General features: G+C 41.4%; 5 protein-coding genes across 5 annotated transcripts; 2 read left to right on the top strand and 3 right to left on the bottom strand.

The window, feature by feature from the left end:
* Positions 1-314: 314 nt before the first annotated feature.
* LOC122845109 (olfactory receptor 52K1-like) lies at positions 315-1,596 on the bottom strand. Its single transcript, XM_044141165.1, has one exon. The coding sequence runs from the start codon at positions 1,594-1,596 to the stop codon at positions 649-651; it is 948 nt and encodes a 315-aa protein (XP_043997100.1). The 3' UTR covers positions 315-648.
* A 3,794-nt stretch (positions 1,597-5,390) lies between these two features.
* On the bottom strand, positions 5,391-6,362 carry LOC122845108 (olfactory receptor 8U1-like). Its single transcript, XM_044141164.1, has one exon. It carries the CDS (start codon positions 6,360-6,362, stop codon positions 5,391-5,393), a length of 972 nt encoding a protein of 323 aa, XP_043997099.1.
* A 3,686-nt stretch (positions 6,363-10,048) lies between these two features.
* Positions 10,049-10,996, bottom strand: LOC122845107 (olfactory receptor 52D1-like). The gene has a single exon (XM_044141163.1). It carries the CDS (start codon positions 10,991-10,993, stop codon positions 10,049-10,051), a length of 945 nt encoding a protein of 314 aa, XP_043997098.1. The 5' UTR covers positions 10,994-10,996.
* A 2,292-nt stretch (positions 10,997-13,288) lies between these two features.
* LOC122845106 (olfactory receptor 146-like) lies at positions 13,289-14,233 on the top strand. Its single transcript, XM_044141162.1, has one exon. The coding sequence runs from the start codon at positions 13,289-13,291 to the stop codon at positions 14,231-14,233; it is 945 nt and encodes a 314-aa protein (XP_043997097.1).
* A 3,037-nt stretch (positions 14,234-17,270) lies between these two features.
* Positions 17,271-18,685, top strand: LOC122845105 (olfactory receptor 146-like). The gene is made up of 2 exons (XM_044141161.1): positions 17,271-17,313; positions 17,437-18,685. The coding sequence occupies exon 2, from the start codon at positions 17,441-17,443 to the stop codon at positions 18,383-18,385; it is 945 nt and encodes a 314-aa protein (XP_043997096.1). The 5' UTR covers positions 17,271-17,313; positions 17,437-17,440; the 3' UTR covers positions 18,386-18,685.
* Positions 18,686-20,858: the final 2,173 nt, after the last annotated feature.

Raw genomic sequence — 20,858 nt, 5'->3', positions numbered from 1 at the left:
GCGTAAAAAGAAACAAAGTTTATTTGATGCATCTCTGTAGGAAAGTTTTCCTGCCCCATAAATTGTCCCAAATGTTAATGTGATAAACAATAATGTAATAATGATGGCATAATAGTGTAATTATGTTCTCTCACATGTTAATAAAGTTTAATTTCTAATGAATATTTAAACAGTGGAAGTGGGAGACATTTTAAGTACAAATTGTTTGTTTTTTAAAATCACCCAAAATAACACAGTAAAACATTAAGAATTTTATGTCATAGCAAATAACAAAATGCAAATAATTAAACTGACCTTTATGTATTTCAAATGTTTTAAAGTTAGAGTTTTACTAGATAAAACTGCTTCACAATAACTGTGTGTTCTCCTCATGGTTTGTTTAATAAATAACAATAATTATAATTTGAAATCTGTATTCTGTATGTGAGAACTTGTTCATAATACTTAATAAAACAGTAATGAACACTAAAGTATAAATATGTTTGGATAAACTGCAGTTCTTGTTCCCAAGTGCAGTTAAAACTCAAATTCAGTTCATGAACAGATTCTGAAAAACCTGTTAGATAAAAATTTAGGAGTAAAAGTTAAATATATTCTGAATATTAACAGATGATCGTGTTTCGGTTTACATTAGGGTACGTTTTCATTTTATCCCTTCATATTTGAAGTTGTATTCTTGGTAAACAGGATGAAAATCCTCTGGCGGACAGCTTTGATCTGCAGTCCGTAGATGATGGCGTTCATCGCCGGAGGAACAACGTGGAACAGGATGGAGGCCATCTTCCTTTGGTCCGATAAGCTAGGGAATCGATGAAGAACGATGATGAGGGCTCCCGACAGGAAGGTGATGAGGTAGAGGACGAGGTGAGTGCTGCATGTCTGCAGCGCCCTGGCGCTGTTTGTCTTGCTGCGGCTGGTTAGGCACGCCACGGCGATCCGCAGGTAGGTGAGCGTGATGCTGCCGAGCGACGAGCCCAGCAGGACCACGGTGTAGGCCAGGCCGTAGACGTCGTTGGCCAGGGTGCTCTCGCAGGACAGCTTGAACAGCGAGGGGTTGTCGCAGAACGGGTTGAGTACGACCGCCCGGCAGCGGGACAGGCGGACGCTGAGCCCCACCAGCACCACCACCAGCACCAAGCACACCGCCCAGGCGGACACGGACAGCTTCACCACCATCCGGCTGGTCATGATGGCGGCGTAGTGCAGCGGCTTGCAGACGGCCACGTAGCGGTCGAAGGCCATGATCATGAGAACGGTGTGGACGACGCTGGCGTGGAAGTGGCCGAAGAAAGCCTGCAGGACGCAGCTGCTGTAGCGGATGTACCTCTGCGCGGTCGGCGTGAAGACGGCGCTCAGCACCGGGGGGATGATGGTGGAGGCGCCAAGCACATCGTTGGCGCCCATGTTGCAGAACAGCAGGAACATGGGCTGGTGGAGGCTCCTCTGCAGGGAGATCATGGTCACCAGGCCGACGTTGGCCAGCATCACAAAGACATAGATGAGGAGCAGCAGGACGAAGGCTGGGACAGACGAATAAGGAGTGACCTTTAACCCCTCCAGCAGCAGGAGGTCTGGAACTAAAGTTGTGTTTTCCATACAGGATGAGATTTAATGACGCCTAAAAAATAAAATCACCAATTAAAGTCAAAAGCAGTCAGTCTCACCTGCAGAAATCCTCAAATTTTCTCCAACTGGATGCATCTCTGCCTTCACAGTACTAGACATTAATTCAGTTCCATTCAGTGTGTTTACACGTCACCAATTCAACACAAACGTTGTCTGGAGCCACTTTACCAACAAAATGTCAGTTTGGTGAATTACTGTACTGTGTGTAAGTCTGCATGTGATAAACTAATCTAATGTGCCTCAGCTGCACCCCAAAAATCCCAGCAGCACGCTCAACTCAGCACGCTGGACGCTTGAAACCTGAAGATGAAATCAACAGCTTGTCCCCATTTGAAATTACTTTGGGTGATTAGTACCTGAAAACTTGAGAAAACTCAAAAATTGTAGATGTTATTTTCAGATCCTGGGTTAATTACAGAAAGGTAACATGAACCTGCAGAGCCCAGCTTGATCCAAACAGAGGCTCTGTTCAGAACAGACTGAAACCACAGCGCCCCCTCACCTTTTCACGCTGCATAACATGCACTGTTATCAAACTGTGTGTCTCTTAGAATAATTAAATCTCAATGAGGAATACCTGCTTCAATAAACATGACAAATAAAGCAGGATATGAGGCGAAGCAGAGGCAGCTTCAATATTTCACAGGAGCTGCTGTCAAACGTTTAGTTAATACAACCAAAAATAATCAGGACATGAAGATTCATCTCTGCTTTTTACTATAGAAAGTGAGTACAGTAAAGAGACCAGGTGGGATGACAAATGTGATAAATGAATGATAAAACAGAAACACTTCACAACATCCTCCTCATCACTAGAGAGTAAAAAACGTGAACAGGTTGAAGGTGAATCAGATGATGATCTGCAGCAACCTGACAGCAGATTCATCAGATCTCCTCTGGGTTTCACTCAGCGTACTGGACAATACCAGGACTAGAATCTGACAGTGAAGTTAGAATCTATCTCCAGATGTCGCTTTCTTTCCTCTTGGTTCCTTTTAAAATGTTGATGAGGACGACAACACCACCAATTACCACTATGACATCATCAGTACATAAATATATAATGTGTAAAGAGAGCGCTGCCAGCAAAGGAGCCAAACTTGATGCCAAACACAGTAAAAGTGTGAATGGTAAAACCAACAGGAGACATTCAGTCCGATACTCACCCCTGATGGCTGAAACCTCCTCCTCTGACGCCTCGGCTCCGTCTGCACATTTATAGCAACATTGTGAAACTCTGGTGAAGCATCATCACTGAACGTAAACGGCAACAAGTTGTTTCCACATCCAGACACAGGGATGTTTCAAAATAAAAGCTGCATCTGCTGCAGCAGAGACACATCCTGTCAGTGGCAGCTGATGGTAAACTGACTTTATGAAGATGATCGATGTCAAAACACTTTAGGGAAATATTTAGGAATAAACCTGAGATGTGTTAAATTATTTAAACCAATCAGTGTCGTGGGTTTCATCTGAACGAAACACATTTTCTCTTTATTTGCATCACAAATAAAAAATTTGTGAAAAAAAGATTTCTGTGCATTTCTCAAGATTTATTATTTTTTTCAACTAGGCAAAGATTGTGAAATATTGTATTGTATTCATCATGACTCCATCACTAATACAGGAAGGATAATTATTTTACTGAGTGATGTCATCCAACATGTCACTGAGTCCAGTTACTGCAAACATCAATCTCTTTGGCTCTACAGTCTCCACCAGGCTGCAGGTTGTAAACTGATTCAACTTTATCCCAATAATTAAAGGTTCGATCGTTTCCATGCAAACTGCTGCTCAGCGCTTTGTTGGTATAGCAATAAACATTTTTAAACAAAATAAACAGACCACTAGTTTTGAAGTGTCACAGGCATGAGCACATGCTTCAGGTCACCAACAGGGGGCAGCACAGCAAAAGAAAGAAAGCTTTGATAATGGTAGTACTGCAGTGTAATTATCAAGAAGGAGATTAATGGTCAGAAGTATTTCCTGATAGACAAACCGGGATTAAGATTGATAAAACTGATCAAACTCATGAGGATGTAAAGTTATACGAGTCACAACGAGGAGAACGCTGAGCACCTGGATGACGGACCAGTCAGCAGGTTGGCCCAGTTCACACCTGAGACTCGTTCTGGACCTCCTGACTGGTGGAAGGCGTGAAGACAAAAGATCCGCTTGAGGCCCGACCAGGGAGAGATCTGAGATCTGAGAGGAACCAGAGGAACCAGAGGAACCATGGAGGCATTCACTGTGGAGATTAAACCAACCCGTTCAGCTGGACTGTCCCAGGAGGCCAGAACCAGAACCATCAGAATCAGACCCAACAGAACCAGACTCAACAGAACCACACCCAACACCGTTAGAACCAGAACCGTCAGAATCAGAACCATCACCTCTATCTTTGGGGTGATTACCTCTATAGGAAAACTTGAATCCAGACTGAAGTTTTCCAGTCAGAACTCTGGACCTGTGGGACGATGTTTCAGAAACGTTTCAGATGTTTTTGGAAAGCAGTGTCAGTGAAAAGGATTCACTCCCTTGGATGTTTTATTTTTTATTTTGTAAATCAGTCATGAATGGTTGATTTTATAAGAAAACCCAACAATACTACAGCCTTAAAGCCACAGTATGAAACTTTTATGAAAAATCTGTTCTTTATATATCTTTTGTAAAGTCACCATGTTGTGACACATTAACATAAAACAGACAATCTGTGAAAACATTTATCTCTTCCACCTCCTCCCTTCACCCCAACACCATTCCGGCTCAGTCTATTTTAACAAATATTCAAAAATACATAAATGAAATAGTTACATGCAACAGCATTAATTGTCAAAGGAAAAACTGCTTAAATAATGAACTTCAAATAAAAATATTCTACATCAATAAAAAAAAAAAGTCATTGCATAATTGTCCCCTCCTTTCCAGTCAATATGTAGTTTTGGCACCTCTGGTTGCCGTACCAGCAGACAGTCAGTCAGGCTGCTTAGCTTTCCCCATTCTTCCCATTAAACTGAGATACTTCTGCTGGGTTGCTGGGGCTCTGCTGTGAAGAGGTCTGGGCTTTGACTAGGCCACTCCAGAGTCTCCACCGTGTTGCCTTCTAACCATCTTCTAACCATGCAGGAAGATGTGAAAGCATCTTAAGAAATCGTTGTGTCGGAGCTAATTTTTTAAAAATGTTAGTGTGGGGATTTTTCACAAACTTGACCAAAGAAACTGAAACTAACATGTTGCTGGTAAAAAAAAAAAAAAAAAAAAAAGCTTAAAGAGTTTCTCAGCTGGGTTGCCTGTTGTGGGTGGAGACAGAGAAACGGTTCTGAGAAGCAGAGTTCAGTTCAGCTGGACGTGGTCGGAACAGACAGAGACAAACAGGATTCTAGTCCAGCTGATATCACTGTAAACTGATCCTTAACATGTCTGACCTGCGGATTCTGAAAACAATCTTTTTTGTTGAAATGTTGCTAAATATTTGAAGAATGTGTTGAGTTGGCAACAGTGGGGCGACTATTGTTAACTGCAAACATGCAGAGCTGACCTGGTGGGCTGGTCGGCCAGACAAACGTCTCTCATGAGAGAACAAGAAGGGACAGTGGCTCTGTAGACCTTTGCTGAGGTGTATGAGATCGGAGGATAAGATCGACTTCTCATGTCAGAATCGGCCGATCGCTGATCTCCTAAAATGAAGGAAATCAGGGCCAATAAATCAGTTCACTTCTAATGTAGACAGTTATCCTGGATTAACTCCCTGAACACATTAGTTTTTAAGACCAAGAAAAAATCTTCCTAGACTGAAAAAACTTGGACAGGAATTTCTTAATTTCTTTTGACTGAACTCCATAAATGATGGGATTCAGGCTGCTGGGGATGATATGGATCAAGATGGCTGACATTTTCCTCTGGTCCGAGTACTGAGGGAAACGATGCATAGCTATAATAAAAATACCACAGAAAAGCATGATGAGGTACACAAGCAGGTGTGTGCTGCAGGTCTTCAGGGCTTTAGTGTTCACAGACTTGTTCCTGCTGGTCAGACAGACCATGGTGATCCTGCTGTAGGTGAAGACGATGCTGCCGATGGAGGAGGTGAACAGAACCACAGTGAAGGTCAGACCGTAGATGTTATTGATCGCCGCGCTCTCACAGGACAGCTTGAACAATGAGACATTGTCACAAAATGGGTTGGTGATCAGAGTCCTGCAGCGGCTCAGTCGGACCGTCAGGCCCAGCAGAATCCCCACCAGAACCAAGGCCGACCCCCAGGCAAAGACGGTCAGTTTCATCACCATCCTGTTGGTCATTATCACAGAGTAACGCAGAGGATTACAGATGGCAACATATCTGTCGAAGGCCATGATCATCAGCACCGTGTGGGACGTGGTGCCTAACATGTGGGAACAGAAAGCCTGAACCACACACTCATAGTAACTGATGAGGCGCTCAGCCGGCGGCAGCAAGATGTCCGACATCAGGCGGGGCAGCATGTATGAGACACCTAGGATGTCGTTGAACGGCAGGTTACAGAAGAGCAGGTACATGGGCTGATGGAGGCTTCTGTCCAGGCATATCAGGATCACAATCCCCACATTCAGCATCATTATCCCCAGGTAAGAAAAGAGGAAGAAGAAAAACACAGGGTACAAAAATCTCTCTGCGACATCTAACCCTTCTATCTGGAGGGTAAAGCTGTTTAAGGTATAGTTCTCCATCAACCTGCAGAAAAAACAGGAGGACATTTTTACATGCAGAGATAATTAACAAACGAATTAAACAAGCATCCACATCATGAAGGCCAACTTACCTGTTTATAACACAACTATAACCATTTACCAGTTAGTTCCCTTCGTTCTGTTCAGAGACCGACTGTCTGAAAGGAAACAGCAGCTTCAGTCTCAGTTTTATAAAGACCTGGATCATCAGTGGGGAGAATATTCAGAGTAAAACTAAACCGGTGGGGAGGGGGAGAAATCAAACCATCCACCCAAAAGCACCTTGCAACATTACGTCACACCACGCATGTTCTTCCATAAACTTTAACTCACTTCATAATGCTGGAGGCGTTCACACTTTTGAAATCCTCTTCATTCTGGTTTCTCCAGTCTTTAATGTGGGATCTGCAGTTTTTGGGCAAAACACCACAGAGCATTGAAGAGTCACTTCAATGTGTTAAGAGATGCAACATAAAGACACAAACTTTGACATGATTTCAGTTCAGACCTTCACAGTTTGTTCATCTTTTTATACATGTTGCGACTTTGCCGTAAATTTAGTTTGTTCCAAAGTTGCAAATCTGTTTTTTCTAACATGGAGGTGTGTCCTGCTTCAGTCTGTTAGCTGGTCAGTGATTAACAAACCTTCAACAATGTCCTTCCCCTATTTCCATCTTTATATCCCCATTGCAGCAGCTGAGTTTGGCCTTCTGCTCATCCCATCAATCACTCATGTTTGTTTTTACTGCAGTATTTTGTATTTGTAAGACTCTTTGTGGTCGTCCTGCCCTCAGAGTTCATGACATTTGGGTTTGAACATTTTTAATCTGGCCTTTGGCTTGTCCAGTCAGTAATCTATTCAGTCCAGTGATTGTTTGTTTGTGTTGTGAAGACCACAGTGGTGGGCAGTGCAGTAGGACATCTGGAAGCACAGGAAGGTCCCGGGTTCGAATCCTGGCTGGGGGTCATTCTGCATGGGGGTCACACATTCTCCCTGTGAATATGTGGGCTCTCTCTAGGTACTCTGGCATTTTCCCAGTCCTAAAACTTGACTGCTGGGTTAAGTGGTCCCTCTAGATTTGTGCACAGTTGGTAGTCCTGTGGGCGACTGGAGGCCTGTCCAGGATTTCCCCCAATGACTCTTCTGATGCTGCATTAAAGGAGTTCATGTTGGTCTAATGAGGACCTCAGAAATCTCTTGCTTTCCACTGTGACCAGTGAGATAATTGAATTAGACTCTGAGGTGTTCAGGGGACGATGGACAGGGACTCTCTGTCTCATTATGGTGCCATGCGGCCTCCCTAGTTGTATTTGTGTGTTTTAGGTTCCCAGATGACTGTGTGATCATTTGAACCAGAGTCGTCTGGAGATCGTCCAGAGCTCTGAATCCTCTTGGACGGTTTCTACTGTTGAACGCAGGATGACCAAGCAGGACCTTCCTGTACTGGTTTGGTTTTATGTTGATCTTCACTCTGTTTAAAGATCCAGTGATTTTCAGTCTGGACCAGACAGCTGCTTTTTGAAATAATTTCTTTCCTGAAACTGAATTATTATTGTCTTTATTTAAAATTTTTTTAACATTTTCTCTTTTAGCACATTGTCTTCTTACAAGTTTACATGACAAACTTTCTTAGATTCAGATTTATGTTTGGATTTGTTTCCCTGACCTTTATGTTGTCATGACTCGAACATAGTGTGAGTGTTTCATCAAAGCTCATATGTGACAACATGTGAATCCCCACAGAAACGTCTCCAGTCACATTTCCTCCCAGAGGACTAATTATCATCAGAAACTGTTGATAGTTAGTCCTCTGGGCTTTTATGGTCATTAATGCTCACTGTTGTTGAGAAACGTGTTTGTTTCCTGCTTGTTGTTGGAACGCAGACTGATGAAACCACCGGTGGGCCCCAGAGCCCCAAACACCTGGAACAGTTTGACTCCCTGAACACAAACCGGTGAGGTGAAAGACCTTCAAAGTTCAATCTCTTCACAAATAACTTTTTATGCTTCACTTCCTGTTTGCTGCTTTGAGTCCAAACCCTTCCTGTCTTCTGACATCTACAGGAAAAAAGAAATCTCTGTGTGCTCCTCGAGTTGATAGTAGTTTGGGGTCATAGGTCAGCGGGCCCCTCAGAGATGCAAATATAAGATTTATTCTAATAAGATGATTCATGAACTAAAACAACATATTTGAAATTCCTTTTTATCCTTTTTGATCAAAACTCAGCCTGGTCTTTGAAGTTGGAGAGCCTCCATACCATCACCCTGATCTAGAGCTCATGGTGGTGGTAATGCCCACTGGTCCTTCAATAATCTCAACACTACTTCCAGCTCAAAGGAGCAATTTATTGACCATCGCTTGTTTTCAACTTAAACTATCCAGGAGTGTGTATTATTCTGGAGTTTACTGAATATGAGGAAGTTTCTCCAAGAAACGTTCCATGTTTTTCCTGCTTCTTGATCTTTACAGTATTCAATAGTATAAAGATTGAATGCTATTGAACAGAGTTCATACTCTGTTCAATAGCATCAACTCCCCCCTTTTATGTGGAGACATTTACTGAATCCAGAAAGTGAAAAGGAAATTTAAAAACCGATTCAATAACATATCAGACAACTGTGCTTTAGTTTTGTAAGTTATAAACTGTAATCTTGGCCCCTGCAGGCCTCAAGGCTCTCAGGTGTGTGAGTGACCAGAACACTAATGAAATCAAACAGACTGATTTGACCTGGTTCTCTGTCTCTGCAGACTCTTTGGTCTGATGTCTCTCTGTGTTTGTACATGTTGACGGCTGCATGTCTTCACCGCCGCTGTCTCTCAGGATTTAAATTATTTGACATGTTTATTGCTTTGTTTGTTTAACTGTAATTTATTGAAGAGCTTGTTGTTGCTGGCTAAAGGAGAAACACAAGCTCTGTGTTTTCAGACTGAGACTTTGGTAAACGCTGACAAAATAAGTTAAAGTCTTTCACAGTTTGAGGAGATCTTTCATCAACAGTTTCTGTAATCAGGTTATTGTCTGAACTGTAATAAACATCTTCCTCCCTCTGGGTTAATTATCAGAAACTGTTGGTAAGTGTTTTTATGGAGCAGCTCACACTGGGAGTCATTAATGGTTTTCTTTGTTCTGGAAACTTCAACACTGTTCTATTCAAAACATACTGATGAAACCTGTTGCTCACCAGGGGGCGCTGTGTCCCCTGAGCGCCTGAAACAAAGTTTGACTCTCTGGACACAAAACAGACCAACTGAATGTGTTTTAGTTTCAACAGGAAGAAGTTTTCAGAAACACTTTATGTTTTGAATGAAACTTTTATATGAAAGGCCAACGATACCAACAATTGTTGGTATTTAATTGGGAAAAATACATTAAATTACTTCTTAGTTTTTAACTGGGATTTTAGGTTACAGAAAGACAAATGCAATAAAATCTTTATTCTTTAATCAAACAGATCAAAATATGACAGAAAATTGACCCAAGATAAAAAGGTAATTTTACATCATGAAAGCATAAAAATGACCAATTAAAGTTCAATGTTATATAAGGAACACACACAAAAAAACAACTCAGGCATTTAAATTCAGACTCTCCTTTAGATTATTAAATCTTGGGTCATAAAAATAAAAAAACAGCTGTTTGCATTTAAAGAAAACATTTTATTTCTCAATTCCTTCTAGACAACTTTTGTAAACCACAAAATATGATTTTTTTCAAGATGAAGATAAAACTTTTCTAGATCTGAACGCATTAGAGAGGAATCTTCTTATTTCTTTGGACTGAACTCCATAAATGATGGGATTGAGGCTGCAGGGGATGATGTGAAACAAGATGGCTGACATTTTCCTCTGGTCCGAGTACTGAGGGAAACGATGCAACACGATGATCAGTATGCCACAGAAAAGCATGATGAGATACACAAGCAGGTGTGTGCTGCAGGTCTTCAGGGCTTTAGTGTTCACAGACTTGTTCCTGCTGGTCAGACAGACCATGGTGATCCTGCTGTAGGTGAAGACGATGCTGCCGATGGAGGAGGTGAACAGAACCACGGTGAAGGTCAGACCGTAGATGTTATTGATCGCCACGCTCTCACAGGACAGCTTGAACAATGAGGCGTTGTCACAGTACGGGTTGGTGATCAGAGTCCTGCAGCGGCTCAGCCGGATGGTCAAACCCAGCAGAATCCCCACCAGAACCAAGGCCGACCCCCAGGCAGAGACGGTCAGTTTCATCACCATCCTGTTGGTCATTATCACAGAGTAACGCAGAGGATTACAGATGGCAACATATCTGTCGAAGGCCATGATCATCAGCACCGTGTGGGACGTGGTGCCGAACATGTGAGTGCAGAAAGCCTGAACCACACACTCATAGTAACTGATGATCAACTCTGAGGGCGGCTTCAGGAGGTCCGACAGCAAACGGGGCACAACGATTGAATTCCCAAAGATGTCATTAACTGGAAGGTTACAGAACAACAAATACATGGGCTGATGGAGGCTTTTATCAATGCCAACCAGGATTATAATCGCAATGTTCAGTATCATTATGAACAGATAGGAGAAGAGGAAAAACAAAAAGACAGGGTACACTGATGTCTCTATGACCTTTAACCCCTCCAACTGGAGGGCCACATTATTGTAGGTTTCATTTTCCATCAACCTGAAAGAAAGACCAAATGAGAACATCAAGATTTTTTTCTTGCCCCATGAAAAATAATTATGAAAAAATTAGACAGACATCTTTCAGGACGAGCAAAATGATTTGTTCCTTTAGACACCAAATGTAGATTGATGAAAGCAACATATTCAAAATGTTTGAGTATAACCCCAACATTTACCTGGGATTTCTATCCTTCATACGCTTGCAAAGATAAACCACCTTGACTGTAGGAGAGGTCTGTCTTGGCTGATTTTTATATAAATTTGTCTATTCATCTGAGAGTAGCGCTGTGACAACATGCTGGTAGTCATGGAGACTAAAGCCCACAGGCCACGCCAATAAACTGGTGTTGAGTCAACGGTGCATCTCCACCTAACCTAGCAGTGCTGACTTCATTCTGACCATTTTTAAATTTGAATGGTGAAAATGGTGTTGAATGTGACCAGGGTGGATGTTTCCTTTTCCTAAATGTAGCTATGACAGATTTAGAATCAACTGATGAATCATGGACTGACGTAAGAAAGACAGTTACAAAGTCGGCCTTCCATCACCTGAAGAACATTTCCAGGACTTAGACACAAATATTCCAGCAAAATGTAAAGAAACTCATCCATGCGTTCATCTCAGTTGCACTGATTACTGCATCAGAGTCAATGCATCTGTTGCAATGATGTCACTGCAGTTTTGTAGACAAACTCAATAGCTGCAGCTAACGTTCTGACTGAAACCAGAAAGATGGAGAACATCAGCCCAGTTCTAAAGTCCTTCCACGGAGAGAATAGAAAATACTGTCGTTAGTTTATAAATCCTGAATGTCTTAGCAACACAGACCTCTGAGGTCTTCTGGCTCCCCAGAACCAGAACCAAACACAGCGAGTCATCTCACAGTACTTGAATTATGTGCAGTTGATAAAATTGCAGCAAATCAACAGTTCGGATGGCAAACCATGTCCAACACAGAAATATTAATGTTTACCTAATCGAGTGGCTGCTCAGTGCATGTGTAAAACAAAACCAACCTTGCTGCTCACCTCGTTGTCAGTTCAGAGGCCCCAGAGCTTGAAGCCTTTGCACAGCATCACAACTTTACAGAGGACTCTGCTCTTCTGGAGAAAATTGTCAAGACAGGTTATGTTAGTCACAGTCTGGATCTGGGAGTCCCAGATGACTATTGTCATCATGGACAATGGTCTTCCAGACCGGGTGACCATTACCATCTGACAACTAAGGACAGGAACATGAGTAACTTTCCTGGGCCAGTCTGGACCTGGGGTGTATCAGAATTTTCACTTTCAACCTCTCTTGGTGATTATTTTTACCGTAGCTTCGGGAGGTTTGCCCATATTGGACAAGAGAAACCTCGAAGCGGTAGGATTTCCTGGATCATCTCAATACAGAACTCAGGAGCTACATCATGAGATGGAGAAGAACCCTTGTGCACACATCCAGAAGCCCCCAAAGTGCTTCACACTACAGTCACTCACACACACATTCATGCACTGATGGTGGCAAACTGCTGCATAATGGCACAGCTGCTCTGGAGCAGAATGAAAGAGGCAAGGCTGCCATGCAACCTGTTGGGCCCTTTGACCTCCACCAGCAGGCAAGAGGGGTGAAGTGTCTTTGACCTAGGAAACAACAACAGAGGCAGATGAATTGAACTGTCCACCCACTAACTGCAGTGCAAACTCCTGCTCCCATCTCCACCATGTCATCTGACAACAAAAGACAGCAGCGTAAGATGGAGGTGAACTCTCCTGAGCCTCTGACTGGAGGACTTGGAAACAGGAATCTTCACAGCATTTAACTCAGCTGGTGTTTTCCAGCAGCCTTGGTATCAGCTGAGCTGAAGTGGGAAAACGATCCTGCTGTCTGAATACACCTATAAAATAAAGTTCAGACTCTGTAGAGTTTGGACCTTTTTCCTTTGAACTCTAGCTAAAACATTTTAATTGAATCAACACACTTGACCTTGTTCTGTCTAGTTGCAAACAGATTGAAAACTGTTGACCATCTCCAGTGGCACCTCCTCCATATTGGGACTTCCCCTTTCCACAGCTTCCCTGACTCCGTCATTATAAACTGGGGAGGGATGCTGGGATTTTCTGCAGTGCCAGTTAGAGAGCAAGTGAACCTCATTATAGAAAGTCAGGAGAAACTAAAGGTACAATCTGGGCATTAAATTACTGAGCGTTTCTGATAGACTTTGAGCGCAAAGTCCTACAACTTTCCATAAAAAGATTTAACAAATTTTATACCTTTCAACTGTTCATTGGTTTTTGCATCTAGTAATGATGGAAAACTACACTTTCAACAGCTACATGCTGCGGATTGAAGGGTTAAATGTGGAAGAGGCGTCCATGTATCCTGTATTCTTCCTGTTGCTGTTCGTCTATCTGTTCATTTTGGTAGCTAACATTGGGATTGTGGCTCTGATTATCCTTGATAAAAGCCTCCATCAGCCCATGTATTTGCTGTTTTGCAACCTGCCTTTTAATGATATTCTGGGAAACTCTGTCATGTTGCCTCGTGTGTTGATGGACATTGTCCAGCCGCCGGCTGAGCGCCTCATCAGTTACTATGAGTGTGTGGTTCAGGCTTTCTGTTCCCACATGTTCGGCACCACGTCCCACACGGTGCTGATGATCATGGCCTTCGACAGATATGTTGCCATCTGTAATCCTCTGCGTTACTCTGTGATAATGACCAACAGGATGGTGATGAAACTGACCGTCTCTGCCTGGGGGTCGGCCTTGGTTCTGGTGGGGATTCTGCTGGGCCTGACGGTCCGACTGAGCCGCTGCAGGACTCTGATCACCAACCCATTTTGTGACAACGCCTCACTGTTCAAGCTGTCCTGTGAGAGTGTGGTTATCAATAACATCTACGGTCTGACCTTCACTGTGCTCCTCCTGACAGCCTCCATCGGCAGCATCATTGTCACCTACAGCAGGATCACTGTTGTCTGTCTGACCAGTAACAGCAAGTCTCTGAACAGTAAAGCCCTGAAGACCTGCAGCACACACCTCTTTGTCTACATGATCATGTTTGTTTTTGGGAAAATGAACATTGCGCTGCATCGTTTCCCTGAATACTCAGAGTACAGGAAAGTGTGTCTTATTTTGTTTCACATCATCCCCGGCAGCCTGAACCCCATCATCTACGGCGTTCAGTCCAAAGAGATGAAACGGTTTCTGTCCAAGCTGCTCCACTCCAGAAAGGTTCTGTCAGCATAATGTCTCAAATCTATTTTTGTTGGTTTGTTGGGTTTTTTTCTGCTTACTGTGGAAAAATTTAAAGATAAAGATTTAACGACGCATTGTCCCCAGTTTCTGAAAAATAGAAAATTATTTCAAAGGAATTCCTGACATTAATTATATCATGTTTTAGTTAGTTTTAATTATGTTTCTTGTATGTGAAGCATTTAATTACAATGAATGCTTTTGCTTAAAATGAACAATTTGCATCCTTTTAATGTAAAGTCCACATCTTTATATTTGTAGTACGCTTTGTAGTCAGATATACTTTAAAGTAATTGACGGTACTTTAACGTCTGGTCTTTGACAGTTTTAAGTCAATAAAATAATTTTCCTTCACACAGTGTTTTTTTATTAATTAAATCATTCATTTTGTAAAACAATCAGTTCATTTTCTCCTCATCTAGTATTTCATTCTTCCTGAAAGTGCTGCAGATTGACTCATCTGTTGAGACATGTTATTACCTCAGCTTTTTGGTGTTGTGGTCTGGAACTATCAATATAATTATCCATTTAATTAATGGATGTCTGCAAGAAATGTAAACGAGAAATAACCAATAGAAAGGACTGTATTAGTATCAACAGCCAGTTGGCTTTAAATGAACTTATAGATTGAATTCAATGACAATTCATCCAGTAGATATGACAGCTAATATTCACAATGACAAACGATTTCTTCTTCACAAAGGTACTCCATTACTTATGTCAGTGAAATAAAAATGACTGAAATCAATGCCACAAAACTTTCACTTTAGGTCCAAATATACATTCAAACCTGATAAAGATTACAAGGAATATAAATGGAAGAAGTTGTATTTTATGAAATTCACCTCAAGGATTTAATTTAGATTCAAAAGGGTTCAGTGAAATGAACTTTTTTTCAGTCATTTGGCAGCTTGCTCCAAACCAGAAGCTCTTTTATTAAGTTCAGAGCGGCCAAATTGAACAGAATTAGAATGTTAGCACTAATGCTACGTCATGCCCAGTTAGCTTCTTGATGTATGTTTCATTCTTGGAGCAAGTTTAACTAATACAGGGAAAGGAGCTGAAAGCTCTGCTAATCTTAAATTCTTTCAGAAGGAAACCTGGGTCTGAACACATTGTTGTTACTCGGTTTGGTGTCTCTCACAGTTGGAGTTTTCTGGCTCACTAACCAAGTGGTAGCAGAGCAAACATTTCAGGGAACAGTAGGCTTGTAATGTTTTCTTTGAAGGTAGATATGGTCTTCAACCATGGAGGCAGCTGAAGAACCAATAGTTCATATTGGTTTTGTTTTAGTCACTTTGTGTTTTGTGGTATTTTTGCTGGATTTATAAATTTGCCTGTCTGGGTGTGACCCTATAGAGTCATTTTTAATTCTGCAGTCTAATTTATAAAACATTACCCCCATGCCCTGATCCCAACCTGGCAGAAAACCTCTAGGATGAATTAAAGCAGAGACTGCGAGTCAGACTGACACTCTGCCCTAAACCGACTGGACGAAGCTAACGATGCTAAAGCTGCTTCAGGGTTGGCCAACCAAATTAAACCCTTTATGTTAACTGTAATAACAGTTGGCATCCAGGGTCAGTGTGTGAATGGAGGTAACCCAACATACTCAGCCTTATAGTGTGTATACTAACCTAACCAGTAGCGAATAACAGTTAGAATAAGGTGAATTATAAATGGAGTGAAGGGACCTCAGAATCATGGTGGAATGTTTAGTTCTTTGAACCAACAAAATTCACTAAGAGAAAACAGAATCAGAGACGATGTTGGACCATCTAGAACCAAATATTTAGATCTTCATCAGGGCTTTGCAGAGTTTGGAGGCAGAAATCTCCATCTAACTCAGTCAAATGAGTCTGATTTACAAAAACAGTTCTATATAAATGAAAATCATCCACCAGTATGAATTAGACCGTAACTATGAAATGAAGAACTACTTCAGGGACACATGACACCATTGTCAGTTAATCCAAAAAAAATACGCTCCACTAGCTGCTACAGTTTATCAGCTTCCTTCATTTGTCTCTCTCAGCCGCAAACAGAGCGCTGCGGCGGCCATCTTTACTGCCGTAAACAGAGCGCTGCGGCGGCCATCTTTACTGCCGTAAACAGAGCGCTGCGGCGGCCATCTTTACTGCCGTAAACAGAGCGCTGCGGCGGCCATCTTTACTGCCGTAAACAGAGCGCTGCGGCGGCCATCTTTACTGCCGTAAACAGGCTGCGGCGGCCATCTTTACTGCCGTAAACAGAGCGCTGCGGCGGCCATTTTTACTGCCGTAAACAGAGCGCTGCGGCGGCCATCTTTACTGCCGTAAACAGAGCGCTGCGGCGGCCATCTTTCTGCCGTAAACAGAGTGCTGCGACAGCACCATTTTGATGCTTTACATCATTCAGTCGTGTGTCGGATGTGAGTTTCAAACGTGTCCAGTGGGACGATAAGAGTTGAAATAGACGAAACTCATCTCCGTTTAATCACAAACTTCCCTTCAGTCTCCAGCACGAGGGAAACTCTTATAGGGCAAACATGGCTACCACAGCACAGCCTCACCTTTCAAAATAAGAGCACACAACATAACCGGAACTCCTCCACTCACATTATGAACAACGACACAAAACAAATTCAGATTTCATCAATTAAAAAATGTGGCCTCAGAAAGCAGGTTTAGAGTAAAGTGTTCAGAAATGACACAGGTCATTGTTTTCCTCTCTCTGGTTTCCACCAGAGGAAGGAAACCAGTTTCCTGTTGCCAGTCAGACAGTTCTGCTGTTTGGTTTGTCTTCCATAAGTTGGGAGCTGCTGGGATCCTGAAGGCTCTTTTTGGATCAAAGGAGTAGTAAAATGTACTCTGGAAAACAATACGATGACGTTTATTGTTTTAGAATCGCAGCAGATTGTGAGACTGAACTTCAAGTCTGATGAGGTCATTGTTTTCCTCTACATGGTAACTCTATGTTGTGACAGTTTCTATGGGAACCATTTTGATGCAACTCTCTCGGTTGAATAGTTTCTGGTATAAAAAGGATCCCAGGCTGTGTCTGCAGCTCTGTTTGGAGCCACTGGAAACCAGCAGGTACCAGCTTGTCTAACTGGTTCTCATGAAATGTTAACCTGTAACTCATAGATTTACAGTTGGATGATTGAACTGTTGAGTTTATTTGATAAAATGTTAAATTTTCTCAAATAAAAATTCCAGGTGAATGGAAAACTCCACCTTCAACAGCCTTACGCTGCAGCTGGAGGGGCTGATGGTCACCAAGTTCTCCAGGCTCCCTTTGTTCTTCTTCTTCTTCTTCTCCTTCCTGTTTGTTCTGGTCACCAATGCTGGCATGATCCTTTTGATCGTAGTTAACAGAAGCCTCCATCAGCCCATGTTTCTGCTGTACTGCAGTCTAGCATTCAATGATATTTTAGGAAATTTTCTTGTGCTGCCTCGTGTCATGTCAGACGTCCTGAGGCCGCCGGCTGAGCGCCTCATCGGGTACCATCAGTGTGTGGTTCAGGCCTTCCTGGTCCACATGTACGGCACCTCAACGCAGACGATGCTGATGATCATGGCCTTTGACAGATATGTTGCCATCTGTAATCCTCTGCGTTACTCTGTGATAATGACCAGCAGGATGGTGATGAAACTGACCGTCTCTGCCTGGGGGTCGGCCTTGGTTCCGGTGGGGATTCTGCTGGGTCTGACCATCCGGCTGAGCCGCTGCAGGACTCTGATCACCAACCCGTACTGTGACAACGCCTCACTGTTCAAGCTGTCCTGCGAGAGCGTGGAGATCAATAACATCTACGGCCTGACCTTCACCGTGGTTCTGTCGGTGGTGTCGGTGGGCAGCATGGTCATCACCTACGCCAAGATCATGGCCGTGTGTCTGAGCCGCCGCTGCAAATCCCTCAACAGCAAAGCCTTACGGACCTGCAGCACACACCTGGTCGTCTACATCATCATGTTCACCAGTAGCAAGGTGAGCATCGCTCTGCACCGCTTCCCGCAGTTCACAGAGGAGAGGAAGCTGGCCATCATCTTGTACCACATCATCCCCTGCAGCCTGAACCCCATCATCTACGGAGTTCAGTCCAGCGAAGTGAAAAAGGTTCTGACCGGGTGGTTTCAGCCCAGAAAGGTCCAGTCATCAGTTTGAGTCCAACAGAACAAAACAGCACCAATTAGAGGTTTACTGTGCATGAAAGAAATGATTCTGTTCATCCAACCACGTCACAGGGAGAAACTCCACAATCTATCAACAATGACTAACAGATTATTATTATTATTAGAATTAGTAATATTGTTGTTGTTATTAAACATTTTACTTCTCAGAAGCTGCTGAATAATACAAGTTTTGAAACTGAAGAACTAATTAGTTTCCATTTATAACTGATGAAGAAGCTAAACATGAAAATGCATAAAAGCTGCTGGAAATGTTTTTTTTTTCTCCAAACATACAAACTTTAGTTTTCATTGGGATATTTTTCTTAAAATAAGATTCATTATTAGTTGTTGAAGAATTATCAAATCAAATAAGCAAATTATTATCCAAACAATTTTATATTTAATGCATTAGATATGTGTAAATAAAAAGTATATTTATGCATGTGTAATTACTCATACTTTATTTAAACTATATTTTTACAGTATCCAGAAAATTATGAGGATGATAAACTTCTTTTCTTCTGGAAGGAATATGGACAAACCACTACAAACAGAAAAAAGTTTAAAAGTTTTAAAAAGTGGTTCAGTTATAATAGATTTTTATTAAATTTTAAAATCTAAATTTATGGTATTTTGTGGTAATTGGCTCTACAATAATGTAAAGTTACATGTATATGAAACGAAAATTGATCAAGTGTATTAAGAGACAACATTTTAGGACTCATTAAAGAAAAACTTAGTTGGAAGCCTCATATTAAACATATTAGAAAAAAATTACAAAAACTATTGCAATGTTTTTAAAATGAAAGATTTATTTAACGTAAATGTTGTGTACTTGGTTATGCTCTGTTTGTTGTATTGCTCATAAATATGGTGAGGGGCAAATAAACTATTAACATATTATTTAAGTTGCAAAAAAGGCAGTTGGGCTTAATAAATGGGTTATTATGAGCCAACTAGTAAACTTTTTATTCAAAGCAATACTTTAAAATGTAAGGACTTTATATTTTTACAAATACTTTTGTTCAATAAAGCACTGAACAAATGTCTTGCTGTTTAATTTTATGCAGTGCTGTTTATTTACCAGAATAAAGTGAATCTGAATTTTGCTTTTGACTTAATTATTTTAAGGCCGGAAACATTCAGTCACCATGGCAACCCTCTGGTCAACACAACGGAATATAATACACAGTTTTAACATGAAATAACTTAGAATTTCAACAGGCAAACGTCACAATTGAACATTTAATAATATTTAACCACTAGCACATGTTAGTACATGTATCTAGATATGTTTATTCATCTTCACATGCTGCTTTTTAAGTTTTAAATACTCAAAATTGGACTTTGTCAAAGTTAAACATGAAGTTGCATCCACACAAAAAAATGAGTTGCACTAAAGTAAACATATATTTAACCATAACAAACCTAATTAAAATAACATTTAAATTAACTTCAAATTACTCCATTATTTTATTTTTTCTCCCTTTTCTTCATACCACAATAAGCAGGGATGCTAACTCCAATCCTGGTGTTTTTATTTCAGATCTGAGTCAAATAGTCATCATTTTAGCAGGACTCTGGAGAACCTGGCTGCTCACTGACATTATTATTGTTTAGACAATCTAAACGTTTCAGGACAGCAGCCCTGAACCACCTTCGCTTTAAAGTGTCAGTTCAGATTTCAAGAAGTGCGATTCAATAAAATAATGATTGCTCAAAGGTTACATGTTTGAGATTCACAGCTTGTAAGATATTCGTATTTCATACTCATATTCTCTACACACTTTGTTTGTAATTTGGGGGTAGAAATGCTCCTGCTTTCAGACACATCTTCACTGCAGGTCTCAGTTTTTAAAGTGTGCTGTAGATATTCAGCAGTTAGAGTTATCTGACAAATGAATAGGTTGTAACAGCTGAGGTGGTTTCTACTTCAAACTACTGAGTTTCTGTTCAAAGTTTATGCCTCCGTAACAGAAATACTCTTTTAAATGTTATACAGGGCGGCCCAAGGCACAAGCAAACCAAGCAGCCGCTTAGGGCCCCAGAGCCACCAAGGGGCCCCCTCAGTGGAGCTGATTTTGTTTTGTTTTGTTTTTTAGTAATGATTTCTGTCAAAAACAAAAACACACAATTTTCTCATAAAGTGATTTATTTTTTGCAATAACTTAACACGTCTTAAACTTGAACTCACATTTACCTACAAGTGTACAAGAGTCTCTCTAGCTTAAGGGGGAATGTGGTCATTAAAGTGAATTACAGATGATGGAGAATAAAAGTGTTTATGTTCCTATCAGCAGGATTTCTTCAGGAGTCGCTGTGAGTTAACAGGTTCAATTTAAACTGTAAATGATCAAACAAATTATTTTTATCAGTTAAAGCAATGTCATCACAGATTATTAACTCCAATGTAAAGAGTTTTTTCCACACTGTCATTGTAGTAAAAAGATCCTGTTTTTGCTGAA

The sequence above is a fragment of the Gambusia affinis genome, linkage group LG15 (genome assembly GCF_019740435.1).
Source record: "Gambusia affinis linkage group LG15, SWU_Gaff_1.0, whole genome shotgun sequence".
Lineage (NCBI taxonomy): Eukaryota > Metazoa > Chordata > Actinopteri > Cyprinodontiformes > Poeciliidae > Gambusia > Gambusia affinis.
Note: the sequence above shows the minus strand (reverse complement) of the source record. Positions and strands in the feature narration are given on the sequence as shown.

Bases quoted from the DNA above. Each gene is read 5' to 3' on its own strand.
- LOC122845109 (XM_044141165.1), bottom strand. From the start codon at position 1,596: ATGGAAAACACAACTTTAGTTCCAGACCTCCTGCTGCTGGAGGGGTTA.
- LOC122845108 (XM_044141164.1), bottom strand. From the start codon at position 6,362: ATGTCCTCCTGTTTTTTCTGCAGGTTGATGGAGAACTATACCTTAAAC.
- LOC122845107 (XM_044141163.1), bottom strand. From the start codon at position 10,993: ATGGAAAATGAAACCTACAATAATGTGGCCCTCCAGTTGGAGGGGTTA.
- LOC122845106 (XM_044141162.1), top strand. From the start codon at position 13,289: ATGATGGAAAACTACACTTTCAACAGCTACATGCTGCGGATTGAAGGG.
- LOC122845105 (XM_044141161.1), top strand. From the start codon at position 17,441: ATGGAAAACTCCACCTTCAACAGCCTTACGCTGCAGCTGGAGGGGCTG.